Source organism: Penicillium daleae, assembly GCF_028827525.1.
Source record: "Penicillium daleae strain IBT 16125 chromosome Unknown utg000002l_segment0_segment0, whole genome shotgun sequence".
NCBI lineage: Eukaryota > Fungi > Ascomycota > Eurotiomycetes > Eurotiales > Aspergillaceae > Penicillium > Penicillium daleae.
The window spans coordinates 7,661,182-7,677,694 of record NW_026623150.1 but is presented as its reverse complement, the minus strand read 5'-3'; the positions used below and the strand labels follow the sequence as shown (position 1 = coordinate 7,677,694).

The following is a 16,513-nucleotide window of genomic DNA, read 5'->3' as shown; positions in this document are numbered from 1 at the left end:
CTTAGACTTGCGATTGCGATTGCGGAATGAAACATGTTATAATTGTGTTGATGATCTTTTAAAACGTAAAACAATTCAAGAAAACAAGGTATATGTCCAATACGCCAGTCCACCCAACAAACAAAGATGCTTTTTGCCGTGCCAGAGCTATAGATACACAAAAGAAGCTCACGGGTCAGATCATTTGCTTGCCTTCTTGGCCTTCTTCTCTTTCTTCTCTGCCTTGCCCTCCTTCGTCACGGTCTTCTTCTCCTGATTGGAGGACTTCTTGGCAGCCTCAGGCTTAGCCTCGGTCTCCTTCTTCTCCTCTCCTTTCTCCTTCTCCTGGGTGGACTCGGTCTTGGCATCAGACTTGGGCGATGCCTGCTCCCCCTCCTTCTTCTTCTTGGGCTTGTTCAAAACACCCTTGGGGTTGATACCCTTACGGCGGAGACGGTTACGTTCAGCGCGAGCAATGCGCCCCGCATCCTCGTCACCCTCTGCGAATGGACCGAAAGCACCGCCTTCAAAGTTCATGGCGGCACCGTCTTCATCAACAATGGGGGTCTTGTCAATGACCTCCTCATCGGTGGAGGAAGCCTTGGAGCTAGCACGACGAGGATGACGATCAGCAGAAGAGGTATTGTCGTCAGTCGGCTTCGCCACGGGGGTAGGGCCAGTCTTCTTCAGCTTGCAGACGTAGAAACCGTCGACGTTCTCCCGGTGAGGGAAGTAGCGGCGGGTAAGTGCCATCTTGGCGTCAAACTTCTTGCCCATGTAGCTGATGAAACCGGGGCTACCAAAGTCGCCCAGGCCGGTGTCGACAATCTTGACGTTGGGCCGCTTGCGCAGGATATACTGCACAACAGCCTCGTTCTCCTCCACGGTAACACTGCAAGTCGAGTAGACCACGTAACCACCAGTCTTGGAAGCGTGATCGACGGAGTCAATGGCAGCCAGAAGAAGCTGTCGTTGCATGTGAGGAATGCGGAAGAAATCGTTCTCATCCTTGGAGGTCTTCACACCAGCATCCTTGGAGATAACACCAGTACCGGTGCAAGGAGCGTCCAGCAGGACACGGTCGAAGCCACCCATGGCCTTGGGGAAGGCAGTACGGGCATCCATGTTGGTGACGATAGTGTTCTTACAGCCGAGACGGTGAATATTACCAATCAAACCCTTAGCACGGGGCTTGCTGGCATCGTTGGCGATGACGCAGCCGGTGTTGCGCATAAGAGCGGACATGTAGGTAGTCTTACCACCGGGGGCGGCAGCCATATCGAGAACACGCTCACCGGGCTGGGGAGCGAGAGCCATGACGGGCAGGAAAGAAGATGCAGCTTGGAGAATGTAGTGACCAGCCAAGTACTCCGGGGTGGCACCCAGAGGCACGGGGGACTCGAAGACCTGCAGGCCGACCTTGGACCACTTACCCACGGGCTCAAGCACGACACCACGGTTGATCAGGGCCTGGGCGAGAGACCGACGGTTGGTTCGCAGGGTGTTGGTACGAATAACGACTGGACGCGGTGTCTCGTTGGCTTCGAAAAAGGCGAATGCCTCCATGGGTGTGAACAGGTTGAAAAGCTTCTCGGCCAGGTATCGGGTGTAGCCGTAGTAGGTGCAGATATCGTTCAAGAGGAGATCGACGTACTCGGCGCGAGACTTGTCGGGCTGTCCCAGGGTCTTGAGATCACCCAGGATGCGGATGGTGTCTGTGATACGTTGGCGCAGGAGCTGCAAATCCGGAGCAAGACCATCGGGACGGGTCTCATCGGTGAAGACATCGGGGCGGTCACCGGCAATGTTGGTCTGCATGGCAGACTCTTGCAATTCCTGCTCGGCCTCTTCCTCTTCTGCCTGTTTCTGGAGATCCAATTTCCGAGAAAGTCCCTCGATATTGGCAGCAGTCAATCGTTCCTCAGCGTCAGAAAGGTCTTCGTCGTCGGAGAACATGGCCTGACGGGGGTGATCATCCTCGTCAGAGTCGAGGACCGAATCGTCCTCCTCCTCATCCTCCAAGTCGGACAAGCGTTCGAGCTCCTCCTGACTGTCCAATGATCCCTCGCTAACATCATCCAGGTCACCAAACTCGTCGTCCATTTCTTCATCCTCGGAGTCGGACATTGGCACGGGCTTCTTCTTCTCTGAAGAGCCCTTCTTCTTCTTCTTATCCTTTCCAGCACCATTGGTGGCAGCACCGTTCACCTTCGACTTCTTAGAGGCATCCTTCGTCACAACATCCTCCTCGTCAGCGTCGGATCTCCGACGCTTCTTCGCTGCGACAGCTTTGGAAGCTGACTCGCTCTCAGCGGCCTTGCGCTTCTTCAAAATTGAAATCTTGGACTCATCCAGGGGAGCAGGAGGCCCCTGCTTCTTCATGCGACGTCCCTTTCCCATATCGAAGATCGTGTTTGGTTGGGTTGATTTTCGGGTTTCCCAGCAACTTTTTTTTTGGCATTTTTTCTCGGCGGCGGTGGAGACGGGCAGTAACCAAAGATGAGACGGCGGTGAGGGACCAAGGCTGCGGGATTGGTGCCTGATTTATGCCTCAAGGATCAGGCTGTCAATTTGATGTCCCGCGCCGCTTGGAGAGAACAACTTTTGGCTTCAGAAGAACCGCAAGCTTTACCATCCACTTTTAAACAGCAGATTATTGCCTTCCTCAGCCTTTGGTTATTTCCTTTTGGTTACAGTTTACCTCGTGACTCATCATGTCCGAGCTCGCTTTCGCTAAATCCTTCCTCTCCTCGCTGGACTTGCGTCCCATCAAGATCCGTGCTGATCATGTCTTTGACCCGGAACAAGTTGGCCTGCGTGTGCCGGTATGTCTATATCCTTGATAATCAAGGAAAACTTAGAAGCTTTCGAAACCATCGTCTCTAACGGCACATTTCTTGTCAATGAACAGTACACCCTCCCCCGCTTGCAAGCCCCGCACCCGGAGATGCCCAAGAAAACAAAGCAGGCACAGGCACCCGGAGCTTCGAAATCGGTCAATATCAAAGTCAAGTCGGCCCGCAATCCAGCCCTTGAATTCTCTCTCACCAATGCGCCCATCACAACTACCACCGTCTCAGATCTGAAGGATGCCGTCCGGGAACGTGTCGTCGATGCACAAGGCAACCCGGTAGCACTGGATAAGATCAAGATCCTATATCGCCGCAAGCCCGTACCAGGAACAGGAAAGACAGTGGCTGAGGTCTTGTCTGATGAGCCCGAGATGTTGACTGGGGGCAAAGAGGTCGAATTCGGTGTAATGATTATCGGGGGCGCCCAGGCCGTCGAGGCTGCCGAGTCTCAGCCAGAAGTTGCCCAGGAACAAGACGTACCCAAGCCCGCAGTGGGGCCCAGTGGTACTGAAGTATTGAAGACGGAGGCGTTCTGGGAGGATTTGCAGGGATTCATGGAGCAGCGGTTGAAGGATGCGGATGAGGCGAAGCGTTTAGCAGTGCTCTTCAAGAATGCGTGGAGCTCAGGCCAATAGAGGGCAAAGCGAGGGCATGTCTACACTGATTACGTTGCATATACCAATTTACTAGCCACATTTATGGCCTTCATAATACCCACGAATGGATAGAACTTGTCCGAGGAAGCACATGACTTGATATCGTAAATTTAGAATGTGGATGTCAATGTTATACACACACCAATGGGCTCTCGAAGGAATTACTCCAACAACAACACAAGAAGAAAAAGCAAATCCAGAATGTCCAGTTTATGGGCCCCTGAAACAGCGGCCAAGGGGGATGAAATCTTCATAGTGCAAGCGCACAATGACCAAAAGATCAAATACACAAGGGAATCCGGTGACGTGCAGGGCCATGTCAAGTGGGACATTGGCCATGCACCAAAGCAAAAGGCAGGAGCAGAGCAAAGCAAGAGATGCAGAGGGGAACATGGTCAGAAATGTACGCCAGGGAATCATCGCAAAGACGGCATATTATGAGTGTCAGTCAAAAGTACACATGTAGAAGGAGAAGAGAAAAAAACCACATAGAAGAGTACCATATGCCAGCAGCTGGATGGGACACCATTGCAAATGCTCGAGGGAAACTAAACTGGTCCGGCCAATCACTCATCCGGTTCATGGAATCATATCACGACAAGAAAGGCCGAGGAAATGCACACCAGAATAGAAACAAAGAGAAGATGGAAGCAGAAAGAAGAAAGAAAAAGAAGAATCATACAAGGCTGTCATCTCATCATCTGGGCTTCGATCATCTGGAGAAGACCTTTACCACACCATCTCCACCGCCACTAACGACCCAGCGGCCGTCACGGCTCCAGACAACGGCGCAGACACCTTCCCCACGCATTAACCGATGGCTAGTCAACTCCTGCGTACAGCTGCGCTTCTCGAGATTCCAGAAACGCAAGCTTGCATCGTGGCCAGCCGAGACGAGCTCACGGCCATCCGGGGACAACGACAGCGAAGCGATGGCAGCCGGATGGGCCAGCATTGTGTAAGTACATTGGCCTAATATGAAGTATTAGTGCGCTGTAAGTAAAAAGCAAAGGGTGCGGATTATAACATACCACTGTTGGCATCAAAGAAACGGATGTATCGATCCTCGTAGCCACTGATAATCACGCCCTCCACACTACTGGATCCAGTAGCTCCATGTACAACTTCTTCTTCAGCCATTGTGCGGCTAGGGTCCAGGTTTGCAGATCCATCAAATCCAATGGTGGTAGTGACCACAGAATCGACACCAGTTGACGGCGTGCCGTCATATGTTTCCAAACTTGCCATGCCCACAATTTCCTCGCCGGTTCGCGTATCATACACGAGAATTGAGGCATCAGTGTAGGACACAACAAAGTTCACACCAGCCAAAGACAACGGACTAATGCAGGTCGGTGAAGGAGAATCGGAGCGCATAATGTGATGAACAAGGGTATAATGGAAGGGGGTAGATGTGGCAACACTGGGTTGAGGTGATGACGGGAAACCGGAGCCAGAAGAGATCGAGTTTGCACGACGGCTCCCACCTTGACGGCGGGAACCAGCCTGAGGGTTGGATGCCAAAGGTGGAGCACTAACAGCCCATATCAGGATTCGGCCATCTGCAGCACCGGACGCGAGCAGAATTCGGTCTGGTCCTCCATAGTGACTAGACGAGTCCCCAAAGACAGAACCTGCGGTCCCCGGAAGCACGCAGAGTCCCCAGACAGCGTCTGTATGGCCATCTAAGGTGGCCTTGGGATCAACCCGTCCACGCTCCCAAACACGTACACTAGCATCTTGTCCACCGGAGAAGACCCAGCCATCCCCTAGAACCCGGCCACCGTTGGAGATGTTCTGCGATGGCGAACAAGCTGCAAGAGATGTAACCGCACCAACATGGCCGCGATGGGTGAAGTAGCTCGTAATATCTAGGTCATTGCTTGAACTTGGTCCATGAGCGCCAAACGTTCCATATGTTGCGGGAATAATCCAACGTTTGATCGTTCCATCATCACTGCATGTACAAATCTCAGGCTCAGACGGACTGCCACCACCAGTGAAAATCACAGAACGAATGACATCAAGATGTCCTCGCAAGGCAAATCGAACCTTGAAGTTCGTATCTTGCTGAGCAGTGTTCGCACCGAAGTCTCGGGTTTCAATACTGCCGTCACTCTTCCGTCGAGCGCCCGAGCTCTTTCGTCGATGGGAGAGGGACCCGCCCCTTGACGGCGACTTGCCACGAACGAAATTGGCATTGGGGAATGCGTCTGTATCAGGCCGGTGAGGCGGGATGGACTCGGTGACCGGCGCCACCTCTGCGGGCTCGTCGAAGTTCCAGCCATCAACATCTTCAGTTCCCTCTTCGCTTGTCTTGTGAGGCTGCAGATCCTCTTTCACAGCGACCGAAGGCCCTGGAGCATCGTGCGCCGACTGTTGCGTCCCCGGTGCTGCACGCTCGTCAAGCAGACCTTGCTCATAAGCCAGTTTCCGATTGTCAATCGCAGTGACAGGGGTTTGTTGCTGCTGCTGCTCGATCTGACGCCGCTCAACAGCGAGGGGAACTTGATTGTACTGGCTTTGGGCACGCGCATTTTCAGAGTACTGATTACCGGATTGCTGGTGATTAGGAAGCACCGCCTCGTGCGAAATCATATGATTGGCCTTCTGTCGTTGTTGCTGGAGGAATGCCTCCTCGAGGTTCTGCTGGGAGAGCTGCTGGTTTCCGTAGAGGTGGCCTGAAAGATCTGGGTCGCTAAGATCAGGGACAGGGTGGGATGTAGGGATAACATGATATGCGATTTCCTGTGCACATTTCGACAAGTAAACTCTGGATTTGTCTCGCTCGTCTTCGTGGGTGATATCTTGCGATTCGGGGCTTGTGGGATCTTCCCGGTTTGCATCCGCGTTCGACTTGGGGCCAGAGCGTTGCTCTTTGACAGATGAAGTCAGTAGACCGACATAAAAGGTGTAAGTGGGAGTTCTCTACTCACCCTTGAGGAAGTTGACACTCTCGCGCGCAATGTCCTTTGGATCTTGCAGATCCTCGATGGACTCGTTATTCGAGAGCTTTTTGACCTTCTCCCTCTCCTTCTTCAGCGCTGTCTCCATCAATCGAACATGCTTGCCCAATGATTCTTGCATGCGCTTGCTTGTACGTAGCTCTCCTTCCAGCCGGCCAATGCGAGATTTCATCTCCGCGCGTTCAATCTCCCACGCATTGCGGTCGCGTTCATGTCGGTGCCATTCGGTCTGGAGGAAGCGCATCACACCTGGGTTGCGAATGTTAATGAGAGACGGTGGGATATCATAACCAAAGCCACACTTACCCTGCAGAGTGTATTCCGTTCCCTGCGGGTGCCCGCCATTCGAGTCCCCCATGGCTCCGGGCATCCCTCCAACGCCCGACATGGAGGATGGAGATTGCCAAGCCATAGAATTCAGTCGTCCAGAGCACAGCGGCGTGGACTAGGGCCGTAGGGATTAGTCCAAAGTGAAGCGATAACGGGATGGATCGAAAGCGACGACCCGTGGCAGCTCGTTCTCCTGACCTCGTGATATCCGCACGGCAGTAAGCGAAATCAGGTCCCCCAGGGAGCGACAACAGCAGAGGAACCGGGCTCCACGCCGTGTCCACCAGTTAAAGGGGGAGAAGGGCCTAGATAAGAGGAAAGACTAAAAAGCCACTGCTCAACTGGAGAACGTTCGAGTGCGTGCGCTCGTTTGTTATGGCCGAGTCTGGTGGCTTTTCGGGGGGCTTCACGAGGAGTTGACCGCCTGCCCTTTTCGGGAGGAATAGAGAAGCAGGAGGAGTGTGTGCACGCACAAAGGGAGAAAAGTATGGATGGAGAAATTGAGAGAATTCGAAGAGAATGAATTGACTGAGGTAAAGAGTAGCGGAGAGAGAAGACCAGCAGTGAACCATTGAATTATTGATGGGGAGACGGGGAGTCCGGCAGTCCAGTGAAGCTCATTTCGCCGTCCGAAGTGGACACGGCTTTCAGCCTAATTGGTGAGGTGTCAACTTCAGCCCACCGTTATAAATCGTTGCCCAGACATGGACCCTGTGGAAGTCTTGACGACAGGTTTGAAAGACTGGATTTCTAGTTCGGTATGTATCAGTGCACCCGTTAAATGTGGCTATATCAATTACCTAGGTAGGTAGCCCTGCAGAATCACGATCAAGCTTCCGAGCTGCACTTTGAAAAATATATCCTGAACAGGCATAGAGGTACCAACCTGAATGACCATGACATCGAAGGTAGACACCGCACTTCCAACGCAATACCTCGTCCCGACTAAATCGACCACTGAATCTCAGTGGTTATTCTAAAAAGCCTTCTAAACCTCCAAAAAACTTTAGTCAGGCAGAATTTAAGGCAAGGTGGCTAGGTATAAACCGCTTAGGCATTTCTGCTTGGAGAAACGGATGGATAATTCATGAAAGGCCTTTGGTGACGCAATTCGGTATTCAGCAAGCATACCGTCTTCAATCTGATATGTATTTAGCAATTGTGGCAGCACGGAGATATATATGAGGTAATATTCGTGGTCTCATGAATGCTAATAGGAACGGTGTGATATGATGTGCAAAGGTATTCAGAACTCCAATTCTTCGACCTCCATCCCACAGTCCACGCAGGTCTTCACGCCGATTCCCGTCTCTGGATTATCAACCGTTCGACCCCATTGATGGACATGTTTCCGATTGGTACTCAGGTCGTCGCCAAAATCACCGCCCGCAGCACCCTGCCGATTGCGCCGGTAGGCTTCCACACGAGTACGCTTCTTCAGATCCTGCAGCTTCGTTTTGAATTTCGCTTCTCGACGCCGCTTCTTGTCGGTCTCCCGGCGTTCAAACTCGGCATCTAACGCTTCGGGAGAACCCCACTTCTTGTCCGAGAATGCATATTCTTCCACTTGATAGCGGAGATATAACATCATGCTGTTCCAGGTAGACTTGTGGGGATTGGGCTTTTCGAGATGAGGAAGTAGCTCTTCGTCACGCAGCTCGGCTGTTAATGAGAATCAGTAAAGAGAAATGAACTGGCAGTGGTATGGGTTAAACTCACGGTCTGTGAGAAGATAATCCTCTCGTGCCTCGGTCTTGGTGAGAAGGCTGTATTTTTCTGGGTATTTGTCCTTGCAGGAGTGGCAGATCTGACACCGAAGTTGCTCTTCCCACTTCCAGTCAATTTCTAGACTGCCGCATTCGCGACAAGTCTTTTGCTTGCTTTTATCATCTAAGACACTCAATCCTGGCTCAAAAGGTCCCTCGCGATTTCGTCGGAGATTTTGAAGCAGTTGATGTCGTTCCCATTCCCTTTGAGTCATGTTGGCAGGTTTCTGAGCCTCCTTCTCATCAGACACATGCAGCGCCTTATTGAATGGATCATCCTCCTGTGTCAAGAATCCACCCTTGGTATCCGTCATTTTGCTGAAATCGTATTCGACATATCGAGTGAAGTTGCGCGCGGGTTTGATCTCGTCAAGCGGGCGATCCGAGGAAGGTGCATTCGTACGGGCATCTCGTACGGTGGTAGGGGGAGCTTTGCCCGTGGTCATCGAGGCATGAGAACGCTTGAGTCCTTGGGCGGCTTGCGAGGTGTTGGGGGATGTCCCCGTCGAGCGAGCCTGCGCAGCTAATTCAGCTTCACGTTGCTCCCGCAGAGCCTTAGCTTTCATGCGATTGAGTTCCTGAGAAAGACTTGATTAGTGTTGAGACCGATTTTAGGTGGAAGTCCTGCAGATATGGCGTACAATCTTTCGCTTCTGTTCAGGTGTCAGCGGCTCGCGAGGCAGCTGCCCGGGTCCAGCAGCATTTTGCCGAGGAGGCGTGGAAGGACGCTCTGCTGACATTCTGCTAGTCTGCTGAAAGCAAAGCGAATGAGTCGGTTCGTTTGAGGAAAGCAAGAGAATGGTAAAGATGCGAAGAGCCTCCAGGCCGCCGTGCCTATCAGCACGTGACCGACCCCCTTGTGTTTGGACGCCAACGTCATTGAGAATTGGATCTCGATGTCTTTCTTGATTAATTACGAGTCCGCAGTTTGAGAACCCGCTATCCATGCGTCCTCATCTCGTTCTTGACCATATAGTACCTCACATACACCCCCAACCGGTATATCCATTACCGCGTCGGTCCCCTCACTCCAGATCTCCCGCCAGTTCACCTTCCGATTTTGTGGACCCATCAGCTGGTATGAAGTCGCCCCAGGCTTCATTTTGGTGGAGCCTCCAGGTCGTCGCCTTGCCTTCCCATCGATGACTGCTACGTTGGCAACCTCATCGACAATGTTCTCGATGCTGTTCATGGGCAGGGTTAGGTACCCGGTGTTATATGAAGCGAGAGCAACATAGATATAGACAATGGACATGACCAGCCATGATGGAATGGCCAAGGACCACCAGCGGTTAGGGTAGTAGTAGATACCAAGTTGATGGAGAAACGGGGATGGAAGATAGGACCATAGCAGGTAAATCACTAGAGTGTGACATGGTCAGCATGACAATCGACGACATTGGCACGTATCGCAAGGACCAACGGCAGCTACAGAGAGCTATGAGACTCACAGAATGCAAGTGAAGAAGCCAAGTACAACACAAACCCGTAGTACTCATAGGTTGGAACCTTGGGGCTGGCGCGCGGGACAGTGGTCGCACGTCGGGCGGACTTGGCCACGGCAGCCTCCGTGTCATTAGGGGTTTCAACATCGGAGCTGTCTGGGGTGGTGGGACGAGAGGTAGTCGTGGAAAATGGTGGTCGTAGAAGCGATGTTAGCGAAGGCGATGGTGGTAGAGGGGTAGGTGGCCGATTGTAAAAAGGAGGCGCAAAGGCATTGGGTCCATGGAGGGAGCCAGATGACTGTCGAAAAGGGTGATTTCTTCCAATATCATCCGCCGAGTCTTCCGACTCTGAGTCAGAGAATGATTGTGGCTCTAGGGAATAGTGCGACTGGAAGTCCGCATCGTCTTCGACTTCGATCTCCTCATAGCCTGGAGAGGTAACGCTCTCGTCCTCCGCGTAGCTCTCTTGCACCTCCTCTGGCGATTCCAATTCGTCAAGCAACGGCGGAAAAGGCTGCTTCGGCTCAAATGGCGCCTCGAATCCGTTTTGATTCGCCTCCCGGTCTTCCATGAGGCCGAGGACTGTTCCTTGTCGCATTCCAATCGCCAGCAGCTGCAGGAGCTTCGAGAGACTGTTGACAACGGCCTTCTTTTTCTGCCACTTTGTTCTTCACCGCCTACTAGTCCGCTCTGCTTATGTACAAGCAGACGACTGCCCAGGACCTAACGAGCCTTCTACCAACTTACAATTGTGTATCTTAACAACAACAAAAAGACTATGTTATGCGGGACGAGAAATGCCAGATTCATTCTTGAACTTCCTCGAAAGTTGAGGGACCACCAAGTACAGGCTCGTTACTCCTCATACCAGCTGCCTTTCCCCTCAGATCTTCAGAGGAACAGAGAAAAACATCGATGAAGGGCATAGGTGCAAGGAAACATTCATGAATCCCCTTCCGGTACTGCAGCTCGACATGTGCAGTATTGATAGCCGAATAGAGCCATGTCTGCGTTGGCTCCTTATTGCATGTTACCGATTCATAGTATTGCTTCGTTGCGCGGCGCTCGAGATCCTCCAAATAATGCCGATTTGGACTTCTCTCTGCTTGCAGCCATATTGATTCTGTAGGAACAACGTCAAGCAAGTCATACGTTGTTTGATAATTGGCGACGATACAGGTATGAGCAATTTGCGGCTTCATCTCTGGGTTCCGGTAGAACAGTTCCCGTAGAGTCAGGTCTCGTGGCAAGAGAGGGTACTGGATCAAGTATGGATAGTTAAGCAGCCTGGACTCAAACGCGCGAGACAGGTCATTGCACATGATGAATCTTGCATTTGATGGCACTCGATGCTGTGACTAACTCCCCTAAGCCTTGCTTCAGCGAACTCGGATTTGAGCCCATGCTCCCACCACTTGGCGAAGGGGGTATTGTGATAGATACGGCGAATAATACAATACTCTTCAGCACAAATAACGTGTGGTCGATGTAGTCTTGCATATCGATCGACGTTGCCTTCGTGAGCAGCCATAGGATCAGGAGAGGGATCTTTGTTAACAGTTGGTAGGTCCAGCGCAAGTGGCATACAAAGCAACTGGATCTCGTCCAGGAGTAGATTTGTAGATATGCATACTGAATTCCAGAATTTGTCCTCCCCAAAGGGAGTAGTCTCCGGTAATCTCAAAATTAAGGTCGCATTCAGAAACCCATGGAGGGTATGTTATACATTTTCAACTTGGCTGAAACTGTCCGGATCATTCCTTGGATCTTTTTTGCAGAAGGAAACTTCCCACTGAAGACGTCCAATAATTCCACAGCCAACTCAAGATCATCGATGGCGCGTGAGTGATCTAGCGCCAAGGGTAGGTTCTCACTGTGGGCGGTAGAAGTGTACATAAGTGACAGTGCAGAGTTGAATATAGCGACTAAATTAAGCCAGTTATACGCAAACCGGCGCTGCCGATGCAGATTGGTTGCTTGGCGAATCGCCATGCCTGATGCTTCAGCAAGAATCTTCATTCGGGCGGCGTCCAGCGTCGGGCTGAGTGGTGAAGGGCGATACAGCATGATAACATGGGTATAATAATTTAGATCGAACCAGCTCGTACATAAATGGGGCACCTTTGATTGGAGATCGGGTAGTGGGAATGGCATGCTGCGGCGCCATTCGATGAGTCTTCGGTGGAGCTTTTGGATGGTTTCCTCTCGAGCCTCGGGGCTTTGTCGCTGGCTGTAATTTGATGAATGGACTTGACTGCCGATATCACTCGCAATTCTCCGAAGTGCTAGAATGTGCAGGGGGACGGCCATTGTGGACGCCTCCAGTGTCGATGCTGCGACGATGCCATCAGGTTGGATATTTGCGTCGTCGGCGTCGGCGAATGGCTAGTACAAGTGATTTAGTAGTTTATTCTTCTAGGACTGGTTGGAATTGGGTTGGACAAACCTCGACTGTAATATCATCGTCTTGAATGGCAAACGGTCGTCCCAGAGCCAACGACACGACACTGGGAAAAGTTAGTCTATCAATGATTCCGAAAAATAGTTGTGTATCAACACAAATCGTACCGGTCCATCATGTATAAAGAAAAGAAAAGTCGCTTCTGCTCTTCGGCGACATCTACCGCCAGGGTCTGGTACACGTCTGATGTGTGGAGCCCCATGCCTGTCGCCATGCGAGCCGCTACCCCTACCAGGAACCAAGTATCTGCCGCGTGTTAGTGACTTGATAGCCAAGGCGAATTTTTGCGCAGATCATTCACACATACTGGGTCCGATTTTGTTGAAGAACGAATATGAAACCTGCAGCATTAATACCTCTAAGCCAGCCTGAGTTCCAAAATTAGCCCATTACAAAATACACGAGTCGGCGGGGATAAAACTTACCAAGTCCCCACATCCCATTGCAGGTTCAAAGTAGGTCATAGCCTTGTTAAAGAGTTGTAAAGGCTCTGTCTCGTCCATCAAAGATACAGAGCAATAAGTGGTGGAGCCAATCGCGAGAACCATCCAAATTCGGAACTGCCATAGAGGCGACTGGGCCAGGGGATCAAGTGGGTCACCGTATACCCTCCAGAGTACCGCTTCGAATTCACTCTTTCGAATAAAGGGATAGAGAGTATGTGAGTGGGCGAAGTAGAACTCGAGGAGAGAGTTGATATGGGAGGGATCCAACAAGGCGAGGCCCATCGAGTCCTCGAATTCCGTAACCACCGGGTTGTCAAAGATCGAGTTCAGAGGAAGGGGGGCCGTCAACGAGGCGTTCATTTCAAAAAAGATAGAATTTGAATTAAAAAGTGGATCAAGTTCTGGATCAGAATCACAAGCTTGCTCCTGATTATCTGTGACTCCTCCGTCAAACATAAACCCTTCTTGGTCGGGCGAGAGTCTTTGAAGGACAGTTTGAGTTAACTTGGCAAAGGAGAGGCCTGACGAGGAGCCTAAATATCTCTCTGCTGCTGCCTCCAATGACAACAACCGGAGCTCATCAGCTAGATTTCCACTTCTCTGTCCAGCAATATCCAACGGGGAAGAATTAGGTTGCGTATCGGAGGGAGGCAATGGGTGCTTTTTTGACACTGCAGGAGGTGATTGATTTGCTGTGAGATTGTCCATATTCATCGTGCTTTCGCCTAAATGAATATCTGTCTCTTGATCCCACGGGTATAATAACGGATCAGTCTGGGAATGTTGGGGCGTGAGCGACGCTGTGAGCTGTTGTTCCAGCTCTTTCACTCGTCTCTCCAAGCCGCGCACGTATCTATTGGCTGTTAGACAGAGTCCACATGAAGACGCAAAACTTGTCTTTGGTTGGAATCGGGGTCCATACGCGACTGGATAGGATGCGACCTGCGTTTCATCGTCGAGAAAGCTACAGGAGACCTTGGCATGTTGACATGCGTGACATTGTGGTAGAGTCTTATCGCAGCGCTTTTTTCTTCGATGGCAGCGTTTGCAGGAGCTTTCCGCCCGAGCAGCGGGTTCTGGCATCATAGTTGTCCAGCATGAAGCATCAAGTCGGGGATATGCAGACTGTTGAGAGCGGGGAACAGGGAAGATAAGGCCGATTGGGAGAGGGAACCTTGCGGATGATTCACTTATCGCGCGTTATCTCCTGATAATCTGCATTTAGTACACGCTTGGTCATCACTGGACACATTTCCATTCTTTTCTTGTTATTTCTTGGGGGTCCAGATCTAAACCATCTATAGTAGAGGTATTTCTCGTCCAAATGCATCTGGTTACCTAATAATCAGCGAGAACTCCCCTCCTCTGAGGACCGACTACAGTATGTACTTGGCCGTGCGGGGATAGCGAGGAGCCTCCAATAAAAGGCTGAGAATTGACGATAGCGGAGTGTCCACATCATGTGGGGGAGTTGTACGCGCATAAATTCCATTACTTTTAACTACTTTTGCACGAGATGCGGAAACTTCATACTCGCCACGTTTCTCGCGTTTGAATCCAAACGTGCCAAAAATCAGCCCTGACCAGATACAGGGTTAAAGCACGAAGAGAGAGCGACAAGAGTCCACACACAGCTGCTTCAAGAACAACTTCAAGCTCGAGCTGCGATGCCAATGAGTCAACAGCAACTCCAGTCTCAGCAAATGTCAGGTGAGTTGGTGATGCAGGCACAAGTATACCTGAGTTCGGGCAATCCCAGCATACCCGAACCGCCGTCTGATCAATCACCTGGAATACACAAGCTTTCGCCAAACCTGTATAACCCTGGTCAGCCAGGTCCACTACTACATTATTCACCTCGAGATAGAATGCGGTCCCAATATCTAGTTCCCGAACACAACATAGCTTCAAATACGCAATCATCTTCGTCGAGAACGCCGTTTCTCATTGACGAGTCGGCCGAAAGTGTATTTGAGCGGTCTTCCACCAGTGCCAATCTTCCTGAAGTATGTATCCCTCAATCGACCAACCGAGTCTCACAATTTGATATTGACATTGGATGAAGGTGGGAAAGGACAGTTCTTTCGGGCCAGACTTTGGCGCCTCGAAGACGGGGGACATCCTAGCGGAATTTGACTTTGACACATTTTTGAATGATGGTGACGACAAATCAACTTTCAATATCGACCTAAATCAGGTCAAGGTTGCGCCGTTCAAGCCAAATTAAGGCAGCAGTGAAGCAGCTCTATCGCAACAGAGGGAAACCAAGACTCAAGTCGAGGAACCGATAACTACCTCACAATGCTGATGATTCAGCCTGAGAGATGAAGAGCAAGAAGCGGAGAGCGAACTTGGTACCGGATGCAAATTATATATTGGAGTCTCTGTGGCATCAACCCGATAGCACTCTAGAAGGGGAATAAGCGAAGAGTACATAATTGGAATCAAGGTATTCCACATCTATACCACCGCGCGTGAGAAATGGAGAAGAGTAGAACCCCGGACAACAACTACATACAGTGGAACTCTATAAGTTTTAAACTCCCAAGAAAGTTCAAAATCATCTCATCCGTCATACTAGGAAAATAAAGAGACATATATTTGCTGAGATATCTAAACCGATCGTCCAAGAGAGAAAGTTGATACGTATTTAGGTGGATCTCTTTCTCGGTCCTGAGATTCAGACTGTTGAACTGCCACTGTGCGACAGCCTGACAACAATTTTACACGCAAAATGGTATCTGGAAAAGGTTCAACGATCCTTACATCTTCCGGCTAGAATTACCCTATTCATTTTGCGCTATCTAACATTCATTGACTCGGTATACTGGCTGCTTTTCTTCCTTTCTTCGGCTCTGCCGCCCGCCGCTTCCCCTGGTCGGGGGGTCCGCCTCTCGTCGTTGACGTATGGGTCAAACCGAATAGTTATAAGAAAGTGATAAGAGGATGGCAAGTATTGCCATACAGATCGACAATTATTCTTTTTGGGAGAAACGATAATTCCAGTTCCAGCTCCAATCACCAGTAAAAATAATGCCAGCCAACGGCCAATCGTTCCTCCTCGATCCTGAGAAGCCCGCTGGGCTTACCCGATACTCCCACGCTCGCGTCGTGGCACCGTCCACCCACCACACAATTTACATCTCAGGCATTGCTGCTGTCACTCCCGAAGGCACATATGAAGGTGTCAAAGAAAATGCAGACGGATCTTTCACAATCAATGTACGAGAGCAGACGGCAGCAGTCTTGCGCCGAATCGACAGCATCATTAAGGGAGCTTCCAATGGGAAGGCAAATATCCACAACATCGTCGATTCGACAGTCTACATCTTGGACATGAAGACACAATACGCCGACATGAATGAAGAGTGGAACAAGATCTGGTCCGATCGTGCGCGCGCTCCGAGCCGAGCGACGATCGGGGTGAAAGAATTGCCCGATCCCCGGTTTGCGGTTGAAATCAAGGCCACGGCCATTTTCGGCGCTGAGATGTGACTGTGAGGGGTAAACAAGTGGAGTCAAATCTAATTGTCCTGTACATAAATTCACGAATCCACCTCTCCAGCGGGATACCAAACTTCTGCCCGTCGGGTCCTCCGAACCACGTCAAAT

At 50.9% G+C, this 16,513-nt stretch overlaps 9 protein-coding genes across 9 annotated transcripts; 3 read left to right on the top strand and 6 right to left on the bottom strand.

Moving 5' to 3' along the window:
- Positions 1–180: 180 nt before the first annotated feature.
- On the bottom strand, positions 181–2,379 carry N7458_003629 (rRNA (cytosine-C5-)-methyltransferase NOP2; the record flags this gene model as incomplete). Its single annotated transcript, XM_056907012.1, has 1 exon — positions 181–2,379. One exon carries the CDS (start codon positions 2,377–2,379, stop codon positions 181–183), a length of 2,199 nt encoding a protein of 732 aa, XP_056771119.1.
- A 314-nt stretch (positions 2,380–2,693) lies between these two features.
- N7458_003628 (uncharacterized protein) lies at positions 2,694–3,466 on the top strand (the record flags this gene model as incomplete). Its single annotated transcript, XM_056907011.1, has 2 exons — positions 2,694–2,804; positions 2,891–3,466. 2 exons carry the CDS (start codon positions 2,694–2,696, stop codon positions 3,464–3,466), a joined length of 687 nt encoding a protein of 228 aa, XP_056771118.1.
- A 733-nt stretch (positions 3,467–4,199) lies between these two features.
- On the bottom strand, positions 4,200–6,841 carry N7458_003627 (cell differentiation and development protein Fsr1; the record flags this gene model as incomplete). Its single annotated transcript, XM_056907010.1, has 4 exons — positions 4,200–4,459; positions 4,519–6,363; positions 6,424–6,702; positions 6,760–6,841. 4 exons carry the CDS (start codon positions 6,839–6,841, stop codon positions 4,200–4,202), a joined length of 2,466 nt encoding a protein of 821 aa, XP_056771117.1.
- A 1,188-nt stretch (positions 6,842–8,029) lies between these two features.
- Positions 8,030–9,115, bottom strand: rad14 (DNA repair protein RAD14; the record flags this gene model as incomplete). Its single annotated transcript, XM_056907009.1, has 2 exons — positions 8,030–8,445; positions 8,503–9,115. The coding sequence occupies 2 exons, from the start codon at positions 9,113–9,115 to the stop codon at positions 8,030–8,032; spliced, it is 1,029 nt and encodes a 342-aa protein (XP_056771116.1).
- A 347-nt stretch (positions 9,116–9,462) lies between these two features.
- Positions 9,463–10,565, bottom strand: N7458_003625 (uncharacterized protein; the record flags this gene model as incomplete). Its single annotated transcript, XM_056907008.1, has 2 exons — positions 9,463–9,911; positions 10,001–10,565. 2 exons carry the CDS (start codon positions 10,563–10,565, stop codon positions 9,463–9,465), a joined length of 1,014 nt encoding a protein of 337 aa, XP_056771115.1.
- Positions 10,566–10,800: 235 nt separating this feature from the next.
- On the bottom strand, positions 10,801–11,316 carry N7458_003624 (uncharacterized protein; the record flags this gene model as incomplete). Its single annotated transcript, XM_056907007.1, has 1 exon — positions 10,801–11,316. The coding sequence occupies one exon, from the start codon at positions 11,314–11,316 to the stop codon at positions 10,801–10,803; it is 516 nt and encodes a 171-aa protein (XP_056771114.1).
- Positions 11,317–11,692: 376 nt separating this feature from the next.
- Positions 11,693–13,261, bottom strand: N7458_003623 (fungal specific transcription factor domain-containing protein; the record flags this gene model as incomplete). Its single annotated transcript, XM_056907006.1, has 5 exons — positions 11,693–12,379; positions 12,441–12,501; positions 12,563–12,701; positions 12,763–12,823; positions 12,881–13,261. The coding sequence occupies 5 exons, from the start codon at positions 13,259–13,261 to the stop codon at positions 11,693–11,695; spliced, it is 1,329 nt and encodes a 442-aa protein (XP_056771113.1).
- A 1,508-nt stretch (positions 13,262–14,769) lies between these two features.
- N7458_003622 (uncharacterized protein) lies at positions 14,770–15,128 on the top strand (the record flags this gene model as incomplete). The annotated part of the gene is made up of 2 exons (XM_056907005.1): positions 14,770–14,907; positions 14,967–15,128. The coding sequence occupies 2 exons, from the start codon at positions 14,770–14,772 to the stop codon at positions 15,126–15,128; spliced, it is 300 nt and encodes a 99-aa protein (XP_056771112.1).
- An 806-nt stretch (positions 15,129–15,934) lies between these two features.
- On the top strand, positions 15,935–16,396 carry N7458_003621 (RidA family protein; the record flags this gene model as incomplete). The annotated part of the gene is made up of 1 exon (XM_056907004.1): positions 15,935–16,396. One exon carries the CDS (start codon positions 15,935–15,937, stop codon positions 16,394–16,396), a length of 462 nt encoding a protein of 153 aa, XP_056771111.1.
- Positions 16,397–16,513: the final 117 nt, after the last annotated feature.